Source organism: Artemia sp. Qi Xiang Cuo, chromosome 11 (assembly GCF_049724085.1).
Source record: "Artemia sp. Qi Xiang Cuo chromosome 11, ASM4972408v1, whole genome shotgun sequence".
Lineage (NCBI taxonomy): Eukaryota > Metazoa > Arthropoda > Branchiopoda > Anostraca > Artemiidae > Artemia > Artemia sp. Qi Xiang Cuo.
In genome coordinates, this window is record NC_142804.1 from 23,163,243 (window position 1) to 23,180,174 (window position 16,932).

Below are 16,932 nucleotides of genomic sequence, written 5' to 3' on the forward strand. Positions count from 1 at the left end.
ACAGATGTTCGCAATAAGACATCCTACCTCAAGCCTCTCCGAGTGAGATTTCCGTGCAAGAGGATTCCTCTTACCAAGAAACGGTCGACTGACCACAGTAAAACCAATGACAATGGCAAGATCTATTATAAAATTTATATAAAACAAAATCATCAGAGTAAGCAATACGCATTATAAGAAGTCTATATACCTCGTCTAGTCAGGCCTGTGTACACCTTATACAATAACTAATATATTCTATTACTACTACTACTAACTCATTGCAGCATTAAGTCACCCGAGGCTAACACAGCTACGCATGTACCTTCTCCGCCCCAATTTATTCAAAGCCTCTCTCTTTACACCCTTCCAAGAAGTTCCAATTTTCCTTAAATCTTCCCTTATGACCTGGTCCCGTCCCATTCAGGGAGAAATATATGATGGCCGTATATGATAGTACAGTCTTGCAGACAAAACCAGCTCTTCAAATGAGGACACAAAAGCGCTGTGAAAAAGTGACTACCATTTTTGACATCGCTAATAGTAAAAAAGGGACATTGTTAACAGGGCCGTATCCAGGATTTTTTTTTTCGGGGGTATTTTACAAAAGGATTTTTTCTAGGGGGGGGGGGGTACAAATTTTTTTTAAAAACGCATCAAAAATTTGTTAAGATTCCTTTTTTTTACGTTTTTACGAGTCAGACAAACATTTCTCGGGGCGTGGGGTTCAAACCCCCTTACCCCCCTGGATACGGCCTTGCTTGTTAATCATATCATACCTATCATAGTTAATAAAAAGCACAAACGTTCGCAATAAAACACTGTACCTCTAGCCTCTCCGAGTGAGATTTCTGTGCAAGAGGATTCATCTTATCAAGAAACGGTCGACTAACCACAGTAAAACCAATGACAGTGGCAAAATCTAGTATAAAAATTAAAATAAAGAAAAAACAACATAAAAATAAGCATTACAAATTGTAAAAAGTTGAATATCCTCCAAGTTAAATCTAGAAAAATAAACAAACTTGAAGAGAAAGCTTACCTATAGAACGAATGCAAAAGCAGGTAGTGTGAAAATAAATTTTATTAAATCTAACACAAACTAAGACGTAATTTCTATGATTCGGCAGGTTTGGCGAAGTGAAATTATTTCGCAATAAGGGGATATGTTCAATAAAAGATCATTTGGAAAAGCTCCTACTGGTTTATACACCATACTATTTCAGTATTTGGAGGGACAGACAAAAATTTTTGCGTTGCTTTTTTACTGATATTACTTATAGCCCATTTACTTATTTTCTTTATTTCTCTAAATTATATACTCTAAACTTTGCTGCCCCCGAGGCTGATTTAGTAGTAATTAAGGTCCAGTATGCTCAAGAATATTATCAAGAATGTATTCTTCAATGGTGTTTATTGCAAGCCATAGTACAGAGATAAATTTTTACCGAGTAAACTAGAACTTTGATATGAAACTTAGCTAAATCAAGGTTGTTCTCTCAAGTTCATTGTGCACAAATCATCGAAGTGATGTTAATAGCGTGTCATGTGTATGGGCTGCTTAAGGACAACTAATCTACAGTAATACTTGGGAAAAAAAGAAATTGAAGGAATTCTTTTCGTATTCACATTTAAATATACAAGGTGCTAGACTCGTGTAGAAAAAAAAAAAATTTCGACTACCTTACAAAAGTAAGTAAGCGAGTGTTAAAGAAAACAAATAATAACTTTTTTGCATAGTTTACAAGTATATGAATATGTGACATACAGTCTTTTTGTATATTTACTCCTCCACGCGCACTTCGAGAATATCACTATTACTAACATGTCATCATAGTACAAATCCACATGGGGCCAACAGTGAATTCAAAATCAAGTCAGTTTCTAGGATATATTTAGTTACAGATAGTTTTGAACCACGGTCTCCAGAATTTCCAGGGAAAGATCCGGGCAGATGGAGTAGATAGTAACACGATTAGGGCTTAGTAACGAGACGCTTGAGCTGTCTTAGCCTCTCTTCTTTGAAAAAATTAAAAACGGCTATACAGAGGCATATTTTTGTCAACCTGATGGGCTTCAAAAGGCTTGTATGACTGATTTCATTCATATCCGATGTTCGAAGGTTAAAAATTTCAAGTCTGAAAAATATTTTCTAAGAGCTACTATTCAGCCCAAAGACTACCCCCCCCCTCCGGTGGAAAAGGTCTCAATCGAAACTCCAACCCGAATTTACAACATGGTTCTATATTGTTTCTTGCGCCAAAATCTATTACTTATACGGAAAAATGCAAAAAGAATAATTCATACTAAAAGGGGTTGAGCCTAATTTATTATTATTATTATTTGTATAAAATCGGAAAATGCTACAGAATATCTATAGTTTACGAAAATATTATTTCAAAGGAAGCAAAACATTATAACATTTCTCTGACCCTGGATTCACACATCTTTGGTTCCTATTCTAACAGAAAACGGTTTGTGCATAATATGCGCAGAGCTCTTTCCACCAAATCGATCAATTGTATCTGTTAAAACACAAACAGTTAAAACAGAACATTAGATTGAAAGAAAAAGTCAATTGGACTCCCTTTGGACTTAGAAAGAAGGAAAAGGGTAAAAATTAGCGAATAATAACGTTTCGAAGCTATGAGCGTCTCAGGGGTCAAATCCCTCTTGGGATAGTCTTCATACTTTGCATGAAAACATATCTGTGTGAACTCAGGATGAGGGAATAAAAGTAAAAAAGGGAGAAAAACATCTCAACTTCTGAATTTATTTTAGAGGGCTAAACCCCTTTCTGCAACATTAGGCTCCATTATTTACGTTTAATGATGTTGCACAAATTTTGTCCTAAATTCCGAGAACCATGATTAACCGAGAAACTATGAAATCAACTTACATTTTGCCACTACGTTGTCTATGAAACCCATAGAAAATCTGAACTGAAGAAACTTCCTCAAGTGGTCAACCTACAAAATGATAGAAAATATTAATACCAAGAGATACTTTTTGCTGCCAGAAGATTTATCGTGAAATACTTTAGCTAAAATAATAAAAAAAAATTCTGAAAATACAAGAGCATGATAAAAATTATTGCACAGGACAAACTTTGAATACAAGGTAGTCTCCAAGTGTCTAGATTCTTATACACCTAGATTCCAGCTTCAAAGAAGTTCTGAGTTGACTAGAAATTTCTGGTTCAATTATCTCACATTAAAGCCCAAGTGCCCTTTGCATTTATTAGGGTTCAAGTCCGACTACTGGCCATAATAATTAAGCAAAAAGGAAATTATGGATTAAGAAACTACCTTTTATCCCTATTGGCAATTCCACAATAGGAAATCATGGCTACAATTCAAAACATATTTATAATTGAGCAGCTGATAAAGCCTCTACAGGAATGAAAATTACTAGGTTGGGGGCGTCTTACTTATAAACATTTGACTCTCAACTTCATTGTAAGCATAGAAAAACTATTTCCACATCGAAATAAGAAAGGTCTGTTTAAAAAATTCCCTTCAATTATGTTTTTTCGATGAAACACTTAGGAACAAAATTTCACCCCCGAAATTCGGTTCTGTTCTTTTTTTTTTTCAATAGCTTTGTGCTGGGCAATATTCAATTTCGTTGCATCAGATGAAAAACGAAAATGAAACATCTAAACGTAAATATTGATGCTGGAACAGAATTCAAAATGATCAAATATGAAAACACGCACAAAAAAAAAAAAAAAAAAAAAAAAAACAATATTTAAGTGCTACTAAGGTACTTTAATTGAAATAAAAAGAAACCTTTAAAAAAATTTAAGATGTGCGTATTACGTTTCCCTATGTAACAATCTCATTTACTGATCTCTGTTAAACAAATCCGGTAGGATCATTTCGTTGCCAAACTCCCGGATGGCTCATAAGAACATCTTAAGAATACCTATACAAGGTGGCCATGCACGGGTGCAATTCAAGATTTTCGCTAATAAATTGCACTATCCCATTTTTTTACTCTCTATAAGATTTACGACGGAAGGTCATTTAATTTGTAGAGCCTCAGGTGGAAAATTGAAAATGTTGTCACAAAATTTCCCAGATATATCCATGCCGAATGGCTATAGAATTATGACGGTTTCAATTTCGGTTCCAGTTGATCGGTGAAAGTTGAAACTAACCCTCTGACAAAATGGAACATACTACAGTTCTTCAGTAGCAAAAGAAGCTAGTGGTTAAATTTATCATAAAAAAAAAATCAGTCCCCACACAATTTATAGGCATCAAACTTACCAGTTTATCGAATGCACTAAGTGTAGTCAATTTTTCTTTGATGTTCCCTTGATAGAAGGCGATTTCTTCTGAGTTCGTAATAACTCGACTATTTACGTATCGGAATTCACCTTCTAGTTTTTGTTCAGCAGCTGTCAGTTTACCAGCCGGCCTTCTTAAATAAGTGAGAAACATGCCAGACATAATCAAGTATAAAATCATCAATCCAGGCCCCTAAAAAAAGCGAAAAAAACAGAGTCGAAATATAATGTGTTAAGGAGAAGCATTGAAACCTATTCACAAACTCATTACAACAAATAATTCAAAGTACACCATTTTACCTAATTAAGATTCCAAATAACTTAGTTCTAGGCTTATATGGGGAAAGAAAAAGAAGACATAACATAACATACCACTGACATAACTGGCATAATTTGTACAATATTACAACCGATATTATCGGTCCAATATTACAAGCTGCTGGTATTACTTTGGAGGATCCAAAATGACAATTTTCCGTCTGCTTTATTTTTGAATCTCGTAACATTTGTGCTGCGGGGATTTCTTCTTTTTGTTCTTAGCATTAAAGACAATCTTTGAACTTCGTTAACCAGTCAATTCCCCCACCTTTTCTCAAAGGAGTTTTAAAATTCGTCGTTATTATGGCATCAAAATTACAAACACGAAAGAAAACTAACCCAATATTAAATTCCAAATTTTTCATGAATGCAATACATTATTGACATGAATTTTTTTTAAAAGAAAAATCGAGTTTCTATAAATATTCTTTTTATAGCCTTTTTTTATCCCAATATGATATTTTCTGTCAATTTCCATAAAATTAGTGCACTACGAGTATTCAGAGCGGGCTTATACAAATACCCATTGTCTTTCTCCAACCTATATTTTGTGTGTGTTAATTGACAATTGTGCTACGGACAGGACATTCATACAGAGCGCTGTGTTATATTAGTAATATTTAAACTCTAAATTCCAAACATTCTAACATTTGATAGTTGATGTTGTCTCAGACGCCCTCCATTCATAGCACATAGGGAAAAAGCATATTGTGCCACTTCTTGATGCTCTTCTTAGTCTGACAGAAGTGTCTAATGTCGTTGTAGAACTTTGCTCAACATCGGATTACTCCAATATGCATAGCTGTTGTAGGATCAAAACTTAAGCTGAAGACCATGAAGAAATATAAAACCCTATCAAGTCCTTTGACATCCGGAAGCTCCAGGACAAGAGTCTTCGACAAGCGTACTGTGTGAATCTTGCTAATAGGTTTGTAAGTCTTTCAACTGAAGACACAATTGTGACAGTAAACAAGAGATGGGAGTCTATTGTACAATGTGTGCGGGGTACCGGTTAAGAAAACATCGGGTATGCAAAAAAGAAAAGTGAGCAGTGGATCAGCGACAAATCTTGGAAACTTATGAATGTGAGAATTATGGAATCATGCGAGAGTGAGTCCACTGTTGAGTACAAAGATTTTTTGAAATCTAAATATAAGGAAGCCCACAAGGCCGTAAAGCGGTCTACCAGAACTGACAAACGGCTCTTTCTTGAGACAAAGGCGGCACAAGCAGAGGCAGCTGCCAGTCGGACAGTCTATCGTATCACAAAGGAAATACCTGGAGATTTCAGAAAACCGGCACCTGCGACTGAAAGTTCTCTTCTTAATTTTTGTGACAATATTGGGATAAAAGGCAAAGTAATGTAATTTGTTTCTTCTTTCAAAGTTATGCAATGTAATTTGTATCTTCTTCTAATATTTCTGGTTCCATTAACATTTTTTTTCTTTTTTCAATTATTTGATAAATCCTATTTTCCGGATAGCCATCACCTACTAGAATGTCCTTAATACAAATTAGTTCATTACTCATGTATTCTGGTGATGCTAATTTTAATACCCTATCAACTAAAGAAATAACCACACTCGTTTTTACTTGGATCGGATGATTTGATGCGAAAGACAAATAACGGTTGTTATTAGTCAGTTTACGGTAAATTGAAAACGCTAATTCATTATTATTTCTATGAATCAAAACATCTACAAAAGGTAACTTATTCTTTGTTTCCTTTTCAATTGTAAAAATTAATTCTCATCCCAAATTATTTAATTGTTCCAAAAAACCTTCGATTTGTGATTCCCCATAATTCCAAATAACTAAAACATCATCCATATATCTGCCCCAAAATTTAGGTTTAAAAAAATTTGTTTCTGGTGAACTTGTTGGGGTTGATGGACTTGATGAATGGGTTGATGAACTTGTGAGATTTAGATACTGGTTATGGGCCGGGGGTTAGCTGACCTTTATTGTTTTGTTCAAGTATAAATATATTCTTCATTTTTTGATAGATTTCCACTTATACATTGTGAGGAGACGTGTGTATCATTATAGACATTCGATTTTGTTTATACGCCAGTGCATGGAAGTGTTATTTAATATGTGAGTTTTGATTCCTATTTATTTATTTATATTTCTTTTTTTTCTCTTTGTGCGCTTAGTATGTTGTTTTTCGATGTAAATTAAGAAATATTTTTTTTCCCTTGAGAAAGGTTCCCGGATGTGGGGCCGAAATATTCGGAGTGTGTTTGTTTAATTAGGTGTTTATATTGTTGTAATTTTCACTGCTTTATCAAAATTAAAACCCGGTTTTTCTTGCTTAATTTTTCGTAAATGGAAAAGCAGTGTGGTCTAAGAAATTATTTACACTTGAACGCGCTGCAATTTTTTTTTTTTTTACAAATTGCCAAGTTTATATTATCAATCATTAAACTGAAGAACATATAAGATACGCATGTTTCTTCGCCCCGAAATTAGGCTTATTATCTTCTGAAAGGTTGAATACCACTTACGGGCAATACTGCCAAATGCCATACGAACAAATTTGCAAAATTCCTTCGTTCCCTATTTCGTTAGTAAATTACTGAGGTGACCCTTTTTTGGGTTTTCTTTGGGATTGTAGAAGAAGTAGCAGAATTTAGTGTTCATTCTTGAGTGCTATGGTAGCTATTTAAATAAACGAATACGTATACAAAGACGAAAAATACGCTACGTCACAAAAATGAATTATTCGCAGTAAAAGCCAAATTAAAATAGGCATTAATTAGAATTAAGCTCAAAATAATAATGTGGTACGAGAATTTGCCAAAAAGACTATTCAAAAATTTACTTATTGGTGACATACATCGTTTATTCAAAATAGAAACTTTACGCCAACTTTTCTACCGTTGTTTTGAATTGTTTAACAGCGAAATGCAGAAATTGAACAGAAACTAAACTTAAGTTGCCTGGCTAACGTGAAATGTTGCGATAACGACGACTTTGTACTTCGAAGATTGAAAATTCCCCACGATTCCAGTTTAAAAAAAAAACAAGGCAACCTGCCAAACATTTCAGTTAAAAGAAAGGGAGTGAGTGCGTGTCTTTCGTCCTTCAATCATACATATAAAAATCTTTGCATGAATTGGCATCAAACCAGGTGCAACATGCCCTATTTATTTCTTTTCGGGGTCAGGTATCGACTTTAACTTTGTGATGGAGGAGGAAATGGAACATCATCAGCACATTCCAAAATACCTTGTCATCAATCTAATTACTAGGTGGGCTGTTTGAGCTCAGTCAAACCCAATCAACAGTTACAATTATGGTTTGTATGTTTGTGTTCGATTTGACCTCTTTGGAATAAGGGCCTACATTGATGCCATCCATATTCGTCAGATGTTAATTAAACTTGGCAGGAATTATTGGGAGTGGTTGAGGTTGCGTCTATAAAAAGTTTGGGTCCACTGATTGGTTATACATATGCCATATGATCTTTTAGTCTCGCTGGTTAAGATTTGTCATTACAGCCATAAACCAACGGTTTACCGATGGTCCATATCTATAGAGCATTTTTCAGAGCCTTAGTATTGGAAGCCCTGACATAAGAAGCTTTCTAAATACCGATATGTACGGTACTTGCTCTACAGTGTATCTGTTTTATTGGTGCTTTATCCACATACGATCCATATCAAGACTTGGTCCATTTCCACGCCAATGGTGAAACTGAACATACATGTTTCTAGTTGAAAAGCATAATTGCAACTGTAGCCCATTCATGGGCGTATCCAGGATTTTTTTTTCAGGGCAGGGGGGTATTCGTTCGGGGGCCTACAAAAAACTTTAAAAAACGCATCAAAAATTTGTTTATATGTACTTTTATACGTTTTTACGAATCGGACAAAAAATTCTGGGTGGGGGGGGGGCACCTAGCAACGTCCCCCCTCTCGATATTGCCTTGAGCCCATTGACCATGATTGCTACAAGTAAGTCTAGCCTTTCCACACAATTTGGTGTAGAAGACAGCAATGATGAGATTGAAAAACAAATAATATTATGATTTGTTTCATTTTTCAAGAACCAAAATATGTCATCTTAATTAATACTGAGCCTTTATACTGAATACAAATATTCAATCAAATATATGTATATATATATATATATATATATATATACATATATATATATATATATATATATATATATATATATATATATACATATATATACATATATATATATATATATATATATATATATATATATATATATATATATATATATATATATATATATATATATATATATATATATATATATATATATATATATATATACTTATTTACTTGTAATTGCTGCGGGACCAGACGTAAACTTCCAAAATCCACCAATAATATCGAGGTCGTTTTTGACAGTAGCCGACCAATTCATCAATTGACTGCCCGGACATCTGCGCCAATCTGACAGAGGGGCAGCTAGAAGCACTTGCTTGATGACGCAGTCATTAAGTCTTCTCAGGACATGGCCAAGCCAACGCAAGTCTTCTCTGTTTGACAATCATGGCTATGGGCTGGATGTTAAAGCAGCGGTGACGCCCACCAGCATTTCAGATTCTGTCAGAGTATCGAATCATCATGATTTTTCGTAAACAGCGGTGGTCAAAGGCTTTAATACCATGGAAATGAAGCGCCTTCAGTGGCCAAGTCTCAACTGCATAGAAGAGACCAGATCTAACAGACGCTTTATAGACACAAATTTATAGACACAAACTGATCTGCCGATATGGCTTGGGCTTTGTTGCTACTGTTCTGTACGCTAAGGTCACAAGCTCCACGAGACTCTATTAACGAGCCAAGATAAGTGAAACTAATGCATTTTTACAATTCCTGTCCGTAAAGCACAAGCTGATAATCCAACTGTACATTTAGGTCCATGACTTTAGTTTTGACCGTATCTTCATACCCAGTGGCTGAGATAAATATACTATTTCATTTAGCATTGCTTGGGCAGTAGCTGGATCAGCAGCAAGAGCAAAATATATATATACATACATACATATATATATATATATATATATATATATATATATATATATATATATATATATATATATATATATATATATATATATATCACTTGTATTTTTTCATAATATCTGTTCATTTACAATTCCTTTGCATTTATTTACAATTATAGACAAATTCTGATCCAAATAATATATTTTTATATATATAAATTTTTTCAGCGGCTTGGATATAGGAACGACACCAAATTTATCTTTTAATATACTTTTTAATTTTTTTACCTGAGCTCCGATGGCGGCAGTTAATCTTTGAACATAAATAACAATATCCAAGAGTGGTTTACTTATGTTCGAATAGAGGTCTGCCACACTTGAACAGAACTTATCTACATCTGCTGTAAGCAACTGATCAGGATTTGCGATACGGTTGTCAAGGTTGTTGATCTTGTAGTAAGTAAAGCCCCTTTAAAAAGAAAAAAAAATCATTAAAAACATAAAATAGTTACAAAGAGATTAAATAGTTTCAATGAAAAATGCAGAAGAAAAGTAAATATGCTATAAAATACGTCACATAGAATTTTCTTCTTTACACACAAGAGTCAGAAATAAATATTTTTTGCAAAGACCCAATGCATTTAGAAACTATAATCTGACTAGAAGAAATCATGTTATTTTATAAAAAAAAGTCAAGAAAAAACACCTATGTAGGTTGAAAACCGCCAGTATGGAATAATATGTTCAGCCAAAGAAGACCCATTATGTTTTACCTTCTTTTGATGAATTGTGGCTCGAATTTTTCAATTTAATGCAATGAAATTTCCTCCTTTATTATCCCTGCAAAATACTGGATAACGAACCCAGAATGCAAACGGTTTGGTTTCTCAAAATGGTTTCACGGCAGTATTTTATAGTTGTTTTTTTTTTTAGCCCAGATACTTTGCTTGCTGAAATGACCTGCTCCGCCAGAAATGACAGTGATATTCTACTAGTCTTGATAGTTTTCATGAAATGACATTGACAGTGATTCAGAAATGACAGCGATATTCTACCAGTCTTGATAGTTTTCATGACTCTAACTATGCAAATACCGGTTATGCGCGTGCCTTGACCTTCCATCCATTTCATCTCAATCAAGTTGTTAATAACAATTTTCGTACCCGTCGATGACAATTCAGTTGGGCTATTCAAAACTCAAACACACACCCCTATAAATACATTTTGAGCTAGACAGACCATATTTGGATTTTAGCTCTACTGTACGAGTATAAATAGGCAATGTCTACAAAATCTGCTTTACGATTTGTCCCTGTTCGAAATAAATACTTGCAACTAATATATATGCAGCTAAGTAACCCCGAATTGAAAATTGCACATGTCTGTTTTTTTTCGTTTTTTTTACAGGTTTTTGATTTTAGATTGCCGAGTGGAACTTACCGTTGATACAAACTGAAATCTGTTTGTTTTCAAAAAAAAAAAAAAAATATCCACTAACTGAGCAATGGAAACCTTTCAGCGTCATCCCTCCCCCCTTATTGGGATGTTTGCTGTATGTACCCTGTCACCTAGCTTTAATTTGGTGCAGCTTTTAGAGTCAGTTCGGTTATATTTCTAACACAGTTGTCTCTAATATTTTTGATTACAAAAGTCTCCAGAAATTAGTGCCAGACTGATGGGTACCGTAGCTAAAAAATTATGCAAGGATATATTTTAGGCTCATATTTATACACCCAGGGTACCATTATTACTGCTACTGACAACTCATTAAATCACCAAGCCACCTGCTGCCAAAAAAGCTTCACATACTCCTCCTTCATCCCACTCTGTTCACGCCATCGCTTTTCACGAGAAGTTCCTAATTCCCTTAAATCGTTTCTTACTGCCACCTCTCACTCCATTCGAGGTAATTAATAAAAAAAAAACTTAAGTAAAAACAACTTCTTGACAACAGAAATCCAGAATACAAACATATTCTAAGCAACGCTCTTATTAATTATGAAAAAAAATAATAGGACGAATGATCTAGATGTCTCTTCCAAATATTGCACTTTCGTGCAATATTTGCATAGGTAATTTAGCAATTTAACGTAAATTTCATATAGGCAATTTAACGTAAATTTCAAATAACAACAAAACCCTGACCGAGCCTTAAGTCTTCGATAGATAGTCCCTCCACAGAAGGGAGATATCTCTATTCAGCAAATTTACGTTTGTTACAACTATACTCTAGCGGAGCAAGTTTAGTATAGCTGTCGCGGAAGCCAGCAACTCAATGCTCCAGTGTTCGAGTATTACACTTATCTTGCTCATAAGCAAGGTCAAGAAATGTTGGCAAAGTAGTCATTTACTGCCGTACCTGCCACAATGACAGACATAGAATCATATCGCTTACAAGCAACAAAGCTAACTCTATGGGTACGTTTTCAGTGCGGGGCAGAAACCAGATAGAAAAAATTTACTATTCAATTCCCCTTCCCTGATCAATGCTCTTTCCAAATTATAATAACCACTTCCACTGCAATTGCATTCGTATTTAGCAGGCATTATAAACAGCATCTTCACTATAGAACATCTAGAACACTTTTGTGATTTGGAACAGTCCTTAGCCAGACGATCAAAGGACAAACACCTGAAACATCTTTTGGGAATTGGCTTAAAATTTAAGACTTGAAGTACTGCATAGTACGCTTTCAGGCCAGCCTTTAAAGCAAGATCACGATTCATTTCATCCACAAAGCAAAATTATATACTCCTAAAGCGTCTCTAGCGCTTATCTTTAGATACATGTGGATTTGAGCTAACATTATCAACCTCTGATCGGACAAAAAGACATACCAACGTCTGGTTCGTGTTTAAGGAACTCGTTAAGGACTTGGGTGGCTACGTAATCGTACATAAAACCTATTAGTCCGTTTTGTTTTTCTTAACTCAGGACATGCCACCATTGTTATTATGCTTGCATAAAAGGTCTTATGAATTTGCACAAGACATTATCTCATCCTTAGGAAAGTTCGAAATTGAACACTGATTTTGGGTTCATTTTGTGAATAAACACATTAAAAAACAAAATAAATCATTTTCACAATCTAAGTCAAGAAGATTTTTACTTCCCGTTTAATGTCATGTTCCCCAATAGCCTTTTCTGTGTTCCATAGGACATAACCTATCAAAATAATCCATATAAACAGGGATAGGGCACATCCCTCCTTAACTCCTGATACCACACTAAAACAACTACTAACCTTCCTTCCATCTTAACCGTATCAATATTATTCTAGTACGTGCAACTAATCACTTCAAAGTAATTGAATAGTATACCATACAAAGGTAAGCTTTCACTATGCTTTTCTATCAGCTAAATCAAATGCCTGCTCATAATCTATTAAACTGAGAACTCAAGGGGTCAGATAACTCAGGCACTTAATTAATTTTTCATCTAGGCAGGAAATTTTGGTTAACGCTTCCTCTCCCTTTCCTGAAACCAAATTGTTATTCCCTGAAACTTCATCCGCTCCATCTCTTAGTCTAATAAGCATCATCATCCTAAGGAATTTGTTTCCAACCAGAATCAAGCCAATGTCTCCATATTTACCGCGTTCACTCTTATCACCTATCTTATATAATATGTTTAATTAAAGAATTCACTAACTCCCTAGATACTTCATTTTCATCAAAAATCCCATTTAAAATTGTCAGCACCTTATAATCACTTACTTCAGCAACTCCATAACCACCAAATTTAAAAATCTTAGAAAATTTCAAAAATTTAAAAATTTCAAGGGTTTAATACCGTAGTCCTAGTAGCCTGCGTCCTGAAAGAACTCGGATTTTTTTTTTATTATTTCTTTTTATCCGGACAATCTTCTAAGCAACAAAAATATCCTAATAGTCAATAAACTAGAAGAAATGGAACTAGTGCCCAGACATTTAAGCATGGCTTAAGGACCTTCTTTAGGCGCTCTAGGCAAGCACAGGGATTCCTTTTGAGGGCCCAGATTTTCTAGGTGGATCCAATAGAACTGCAAAAGATCTATGAATAATATGAGAAATCTAGGAAAAATGAAATAAAATCGTTAAACTCAATATACTTTTTTTTGAGGGGGGAGGGGGTCAAAGTCCACTTTCCTGCGAGTATACCTGAGGCACAGAAAAGTTATATTTAAAATAAACATCATCAATACTTACTTAAAATATTGCTCATACAAATAGTTGGTAAGACGGGTTCGAAACCGCAGCTTTAGTTCGTCAAGTCCATACTGAAATGCAAAAATTTCACATTAATTGTCAAGATAAATAAAGCAAAACTTATAGCAAATGACACTGGGCCCGAAGATGGATGAGAGCCTTTTGAGGGTTCAAGAACACAGGGAAAATAATATCAAAAAATAATATTTATTACAGACACTGTTTTGACTCAATTCAATACTATCTGCAAAAAATAATACAGTACATAACTTCGGCTTAGAGATTGCTTTCCATTGGCTGTTAGCGCTGAAGCCTAGATATTCAGGTGAAAAAAACATCATGGTTCCCTAGAGACATTACCAGGATTTTGCCAAGAGGGAGAAGGAGGTCCTTTTTGCCATATTACCGGGAATACGATGAAATGCGACTACTCTTGTCATTTTATGTTCTTTTTTAACTTTACGAAGCGGATGACACCCGTTTTAAAGTATTAAAAGATCATCTTCCGTAAGGTTATTCTAAAATGTGTCTGATCACAGGAAGATGTCTTTTGATTAAAAAACGTTCAGCTAAAAAGTTTTTTTTTATCAAAGTAATCAAAAAGAAAAAGGATGCGAAAACCTTAGAGGGGCTCGGGGGAATCGAAACGATTGTGAATTTCCATGAGCGAGGATGGAAGTTTTCAGCCTTGTTTTAAGCAAAAAGTAGCAACTATTTATATCATCAAGATTCGCAGTATTATTCATTATTTGATGATATACCGCTAATCTTGTTAATTAGACAATTACGCGCAGCATCGGTGTTTGGCTCCTTCAACAGAGAAAAAATTCTCGAAAGTCCACATTGCTCCATAAGATAAAGAGGGGTTACGATCCTATACTCAGCAGTGTTGGTGATAACCCCCAGATGAGTAATAAGACGACACCTTGCAGCATTCACCCAGCATAAACTACGCAATGAGAATCACCAACTGGAGCAAGTTGATGCAGAAGTGTCAATTAAAACACACAAAAAAAAACTTTAATCCAGTAATGATGTCCGGAAATTTCCGGACATCACATGAAAATTTCCGGACGTATCTTCATGTGATAAATTTTCTGCAAATGTATCACATGAAGATACAAAGAGTTTTACGATTACTGTACAAGCGTGAAGGAGAAGCCAACACCTGATTTTATTACTCTGAAAGTATCTGCTTTGAGCTTTAAAAGGCTCAGACTCACTCCATGCTATTTTTTTTTTGGATCTGATATCTTGTAACACTGACGTTAATAAGTCTATAGGAGCACGCTACGTCTTATAAAAGGCATCATTAATAACACGAAGAAAAATCGCTAAAATTAGTCATATTTCAAGGAGACAGGGGCACCCTCCCAATTCACCAGAGTTGCAATCGATTTTTCTATGGATCTGGTCCTCAGTCTGGAAACAGTGAGCTAACGCTAAAAGTGTAACACCAAAATTCTCACTTTATAATATTTATGAAATCAATTTCAATTTTATCCAATTTATTCGATTTCAGTCACTTCCAGTTTAAATGTATTCTTAAGAACAAGGCTAGATAACAGATAATATTTGTTATATAAAGCTTTGATTATACTTTTCCTTTATAATCTTTTCTTTGCAGCTAGGATATTTGAAAGAACAAAATTTAGCATAATCCTGTAATACAGAAACAAAGAAAACAAAGAAACGTCATCCCTTAAGCGAATTTAGATAAGAGTCTATAATCCAAATTACACAAATAAAATCAAAAAGTTTATGGTCTTGTAGCACAAATGGTGAATAACAATAAATAAACTAGAAACTAAAGTGTAAAGTGTTGCAAAATACACTACAACAAATCACACCGCTTATAGTATGAATTGAAAGCGGTCATAAAAGTACAAAAAAAAACATATAGGCATATATACGAGAAAACGGAAGAATATTTACAAGAAAATTTGGAAAACAAAGTGTGAAAAGATAGTAAAGATGAATAGACGAATAAAACCTTACCTTAAGTAGATTGTTTACTACAGACATCTAGAAAATAAAATAACCAGAATTAGAATTAGGAATCAAAATATCGCTTTTAAACACAATATTTTAGGTGAAAAATTAGCTTAAAATTTATAGTAAGAAAGGCAATAATAAGTATAATTAGAAAAAAAGGTAAAATTCTTAAAAATTAAAAACAGTACCCCAACTGGGGTAGCCAAAAGGACCCAGCCCCCTGTCACAAGAATATAGACACCCTAATGTATACGTAATGGAAAACATGCTAGTTCATCTTCAGCTCTTACGAATCGATTTCGTTTTAAATTAACATGCATTCTTCTATATTCTACTAGATTTAATGCGTACAAAAATGGGTACCCCCTTCTGGGTCGGAACTTGTGCCATTAACAAGTACTCTTCTAACTTAAGATGGCATAAGAACTATTCAATCTAGGCGAGGCCATGCTAGACTTGAATACCCTGATCAACAATCAACGGTTTTGTTAAGTCCTACTTGGGCAACCAAATATAATTACATATTTCTTTTTTTTTTTTTAGAAACAAAATATAATTATATATTTATTTTTTTTCTTTAGAAACCAAATATAATTATATATTTATTTTTTTCTTTAGAAACAATTCTAAATATATATATATATATATATATATATATATATATATATATATATATATATATATATATATATATAATAATTATATAAATAATTATATACATTAACTGTAAGAAAACAAGGAGGGAAAACAGGAGATACGGCTTTTGTACATTTCGTCAATGGAGTAAAAACTAAGAAACCACGTGATACTATTTATTTTATAAACTATAAAAGCGGCTTAAGTTCATTAATAGCCAGTTCATTTGGAAACAGCATCTGGATTCTATTGAGTGGCTACAATAAAATACGCATTTGATTCAGCTGATAGAAAAGCTTTAGTGAACGTCCTATCCGTTCATAGACCTTCATACCTTGATACCTTAATCATATATTAAGGTGATTAGTGTTATGTACAAGAACAATATTATTGCAGTTAAGGTATGTAGTTTAGTTAGTTAATGCGTTCATATAGATAATTTCGATGCAATTTGTCCAAAAGGAACAAGGCAAAGGCTATTGGAGAACATGGTATCAAATGGGAGCGTAAGGCTCTACTAAACTTAAAGTAG

The 16,932-nt window shown here is 34.1% G+C and overlaps 1 protein-coding gene across 3 annotated transcripts in view; it reads right to left on the minus strand.

Moving 5' to 3' along the window:
- The window catches only part of Abcd3 (ATP binding cassette subfamily D member Pmp70), a 91,310-nt gene that overhangs the window by 36,803 nt on the left and 37,575 nt on the right, over positions 1 to 16,932 (minus strand). For 2 of the 3 annotated variants that reach the window (XM_089096592.1, XM_089096593.1), the window contains exons 5-10: positions 15,768 to 15,794; positions 13,770 to 13,840; positions 9,870 to 10,050; positions 4,254 to 4,466; positions 2,879 to 2,948; positions 807 to 901 (exon numbers count right to left, since the gene is read on the minus strand). In XM_089096592.1, coding sequence (XP_088952718.1) covers positions 807 to 901; positions 2,879 to 2,948; positions 4,254 to 4,466; positions 9,870 to 10,050; positions 13,770 to 13,840; positions 15,768 to 15,794 — 657 coding nt within the window. The remainder of the gene's footprint in view (positions 1 to 806; positions 902 to 2,878; positions 2,949 to 4,253; positions 4,467 to 9,869; positions 10,051 to 13,769; positions 13,841 to 15,767; positions 15,795 to 16,932) is intronic. The other variant, XM_089096594.1, reaches the window with a different exon arrangement.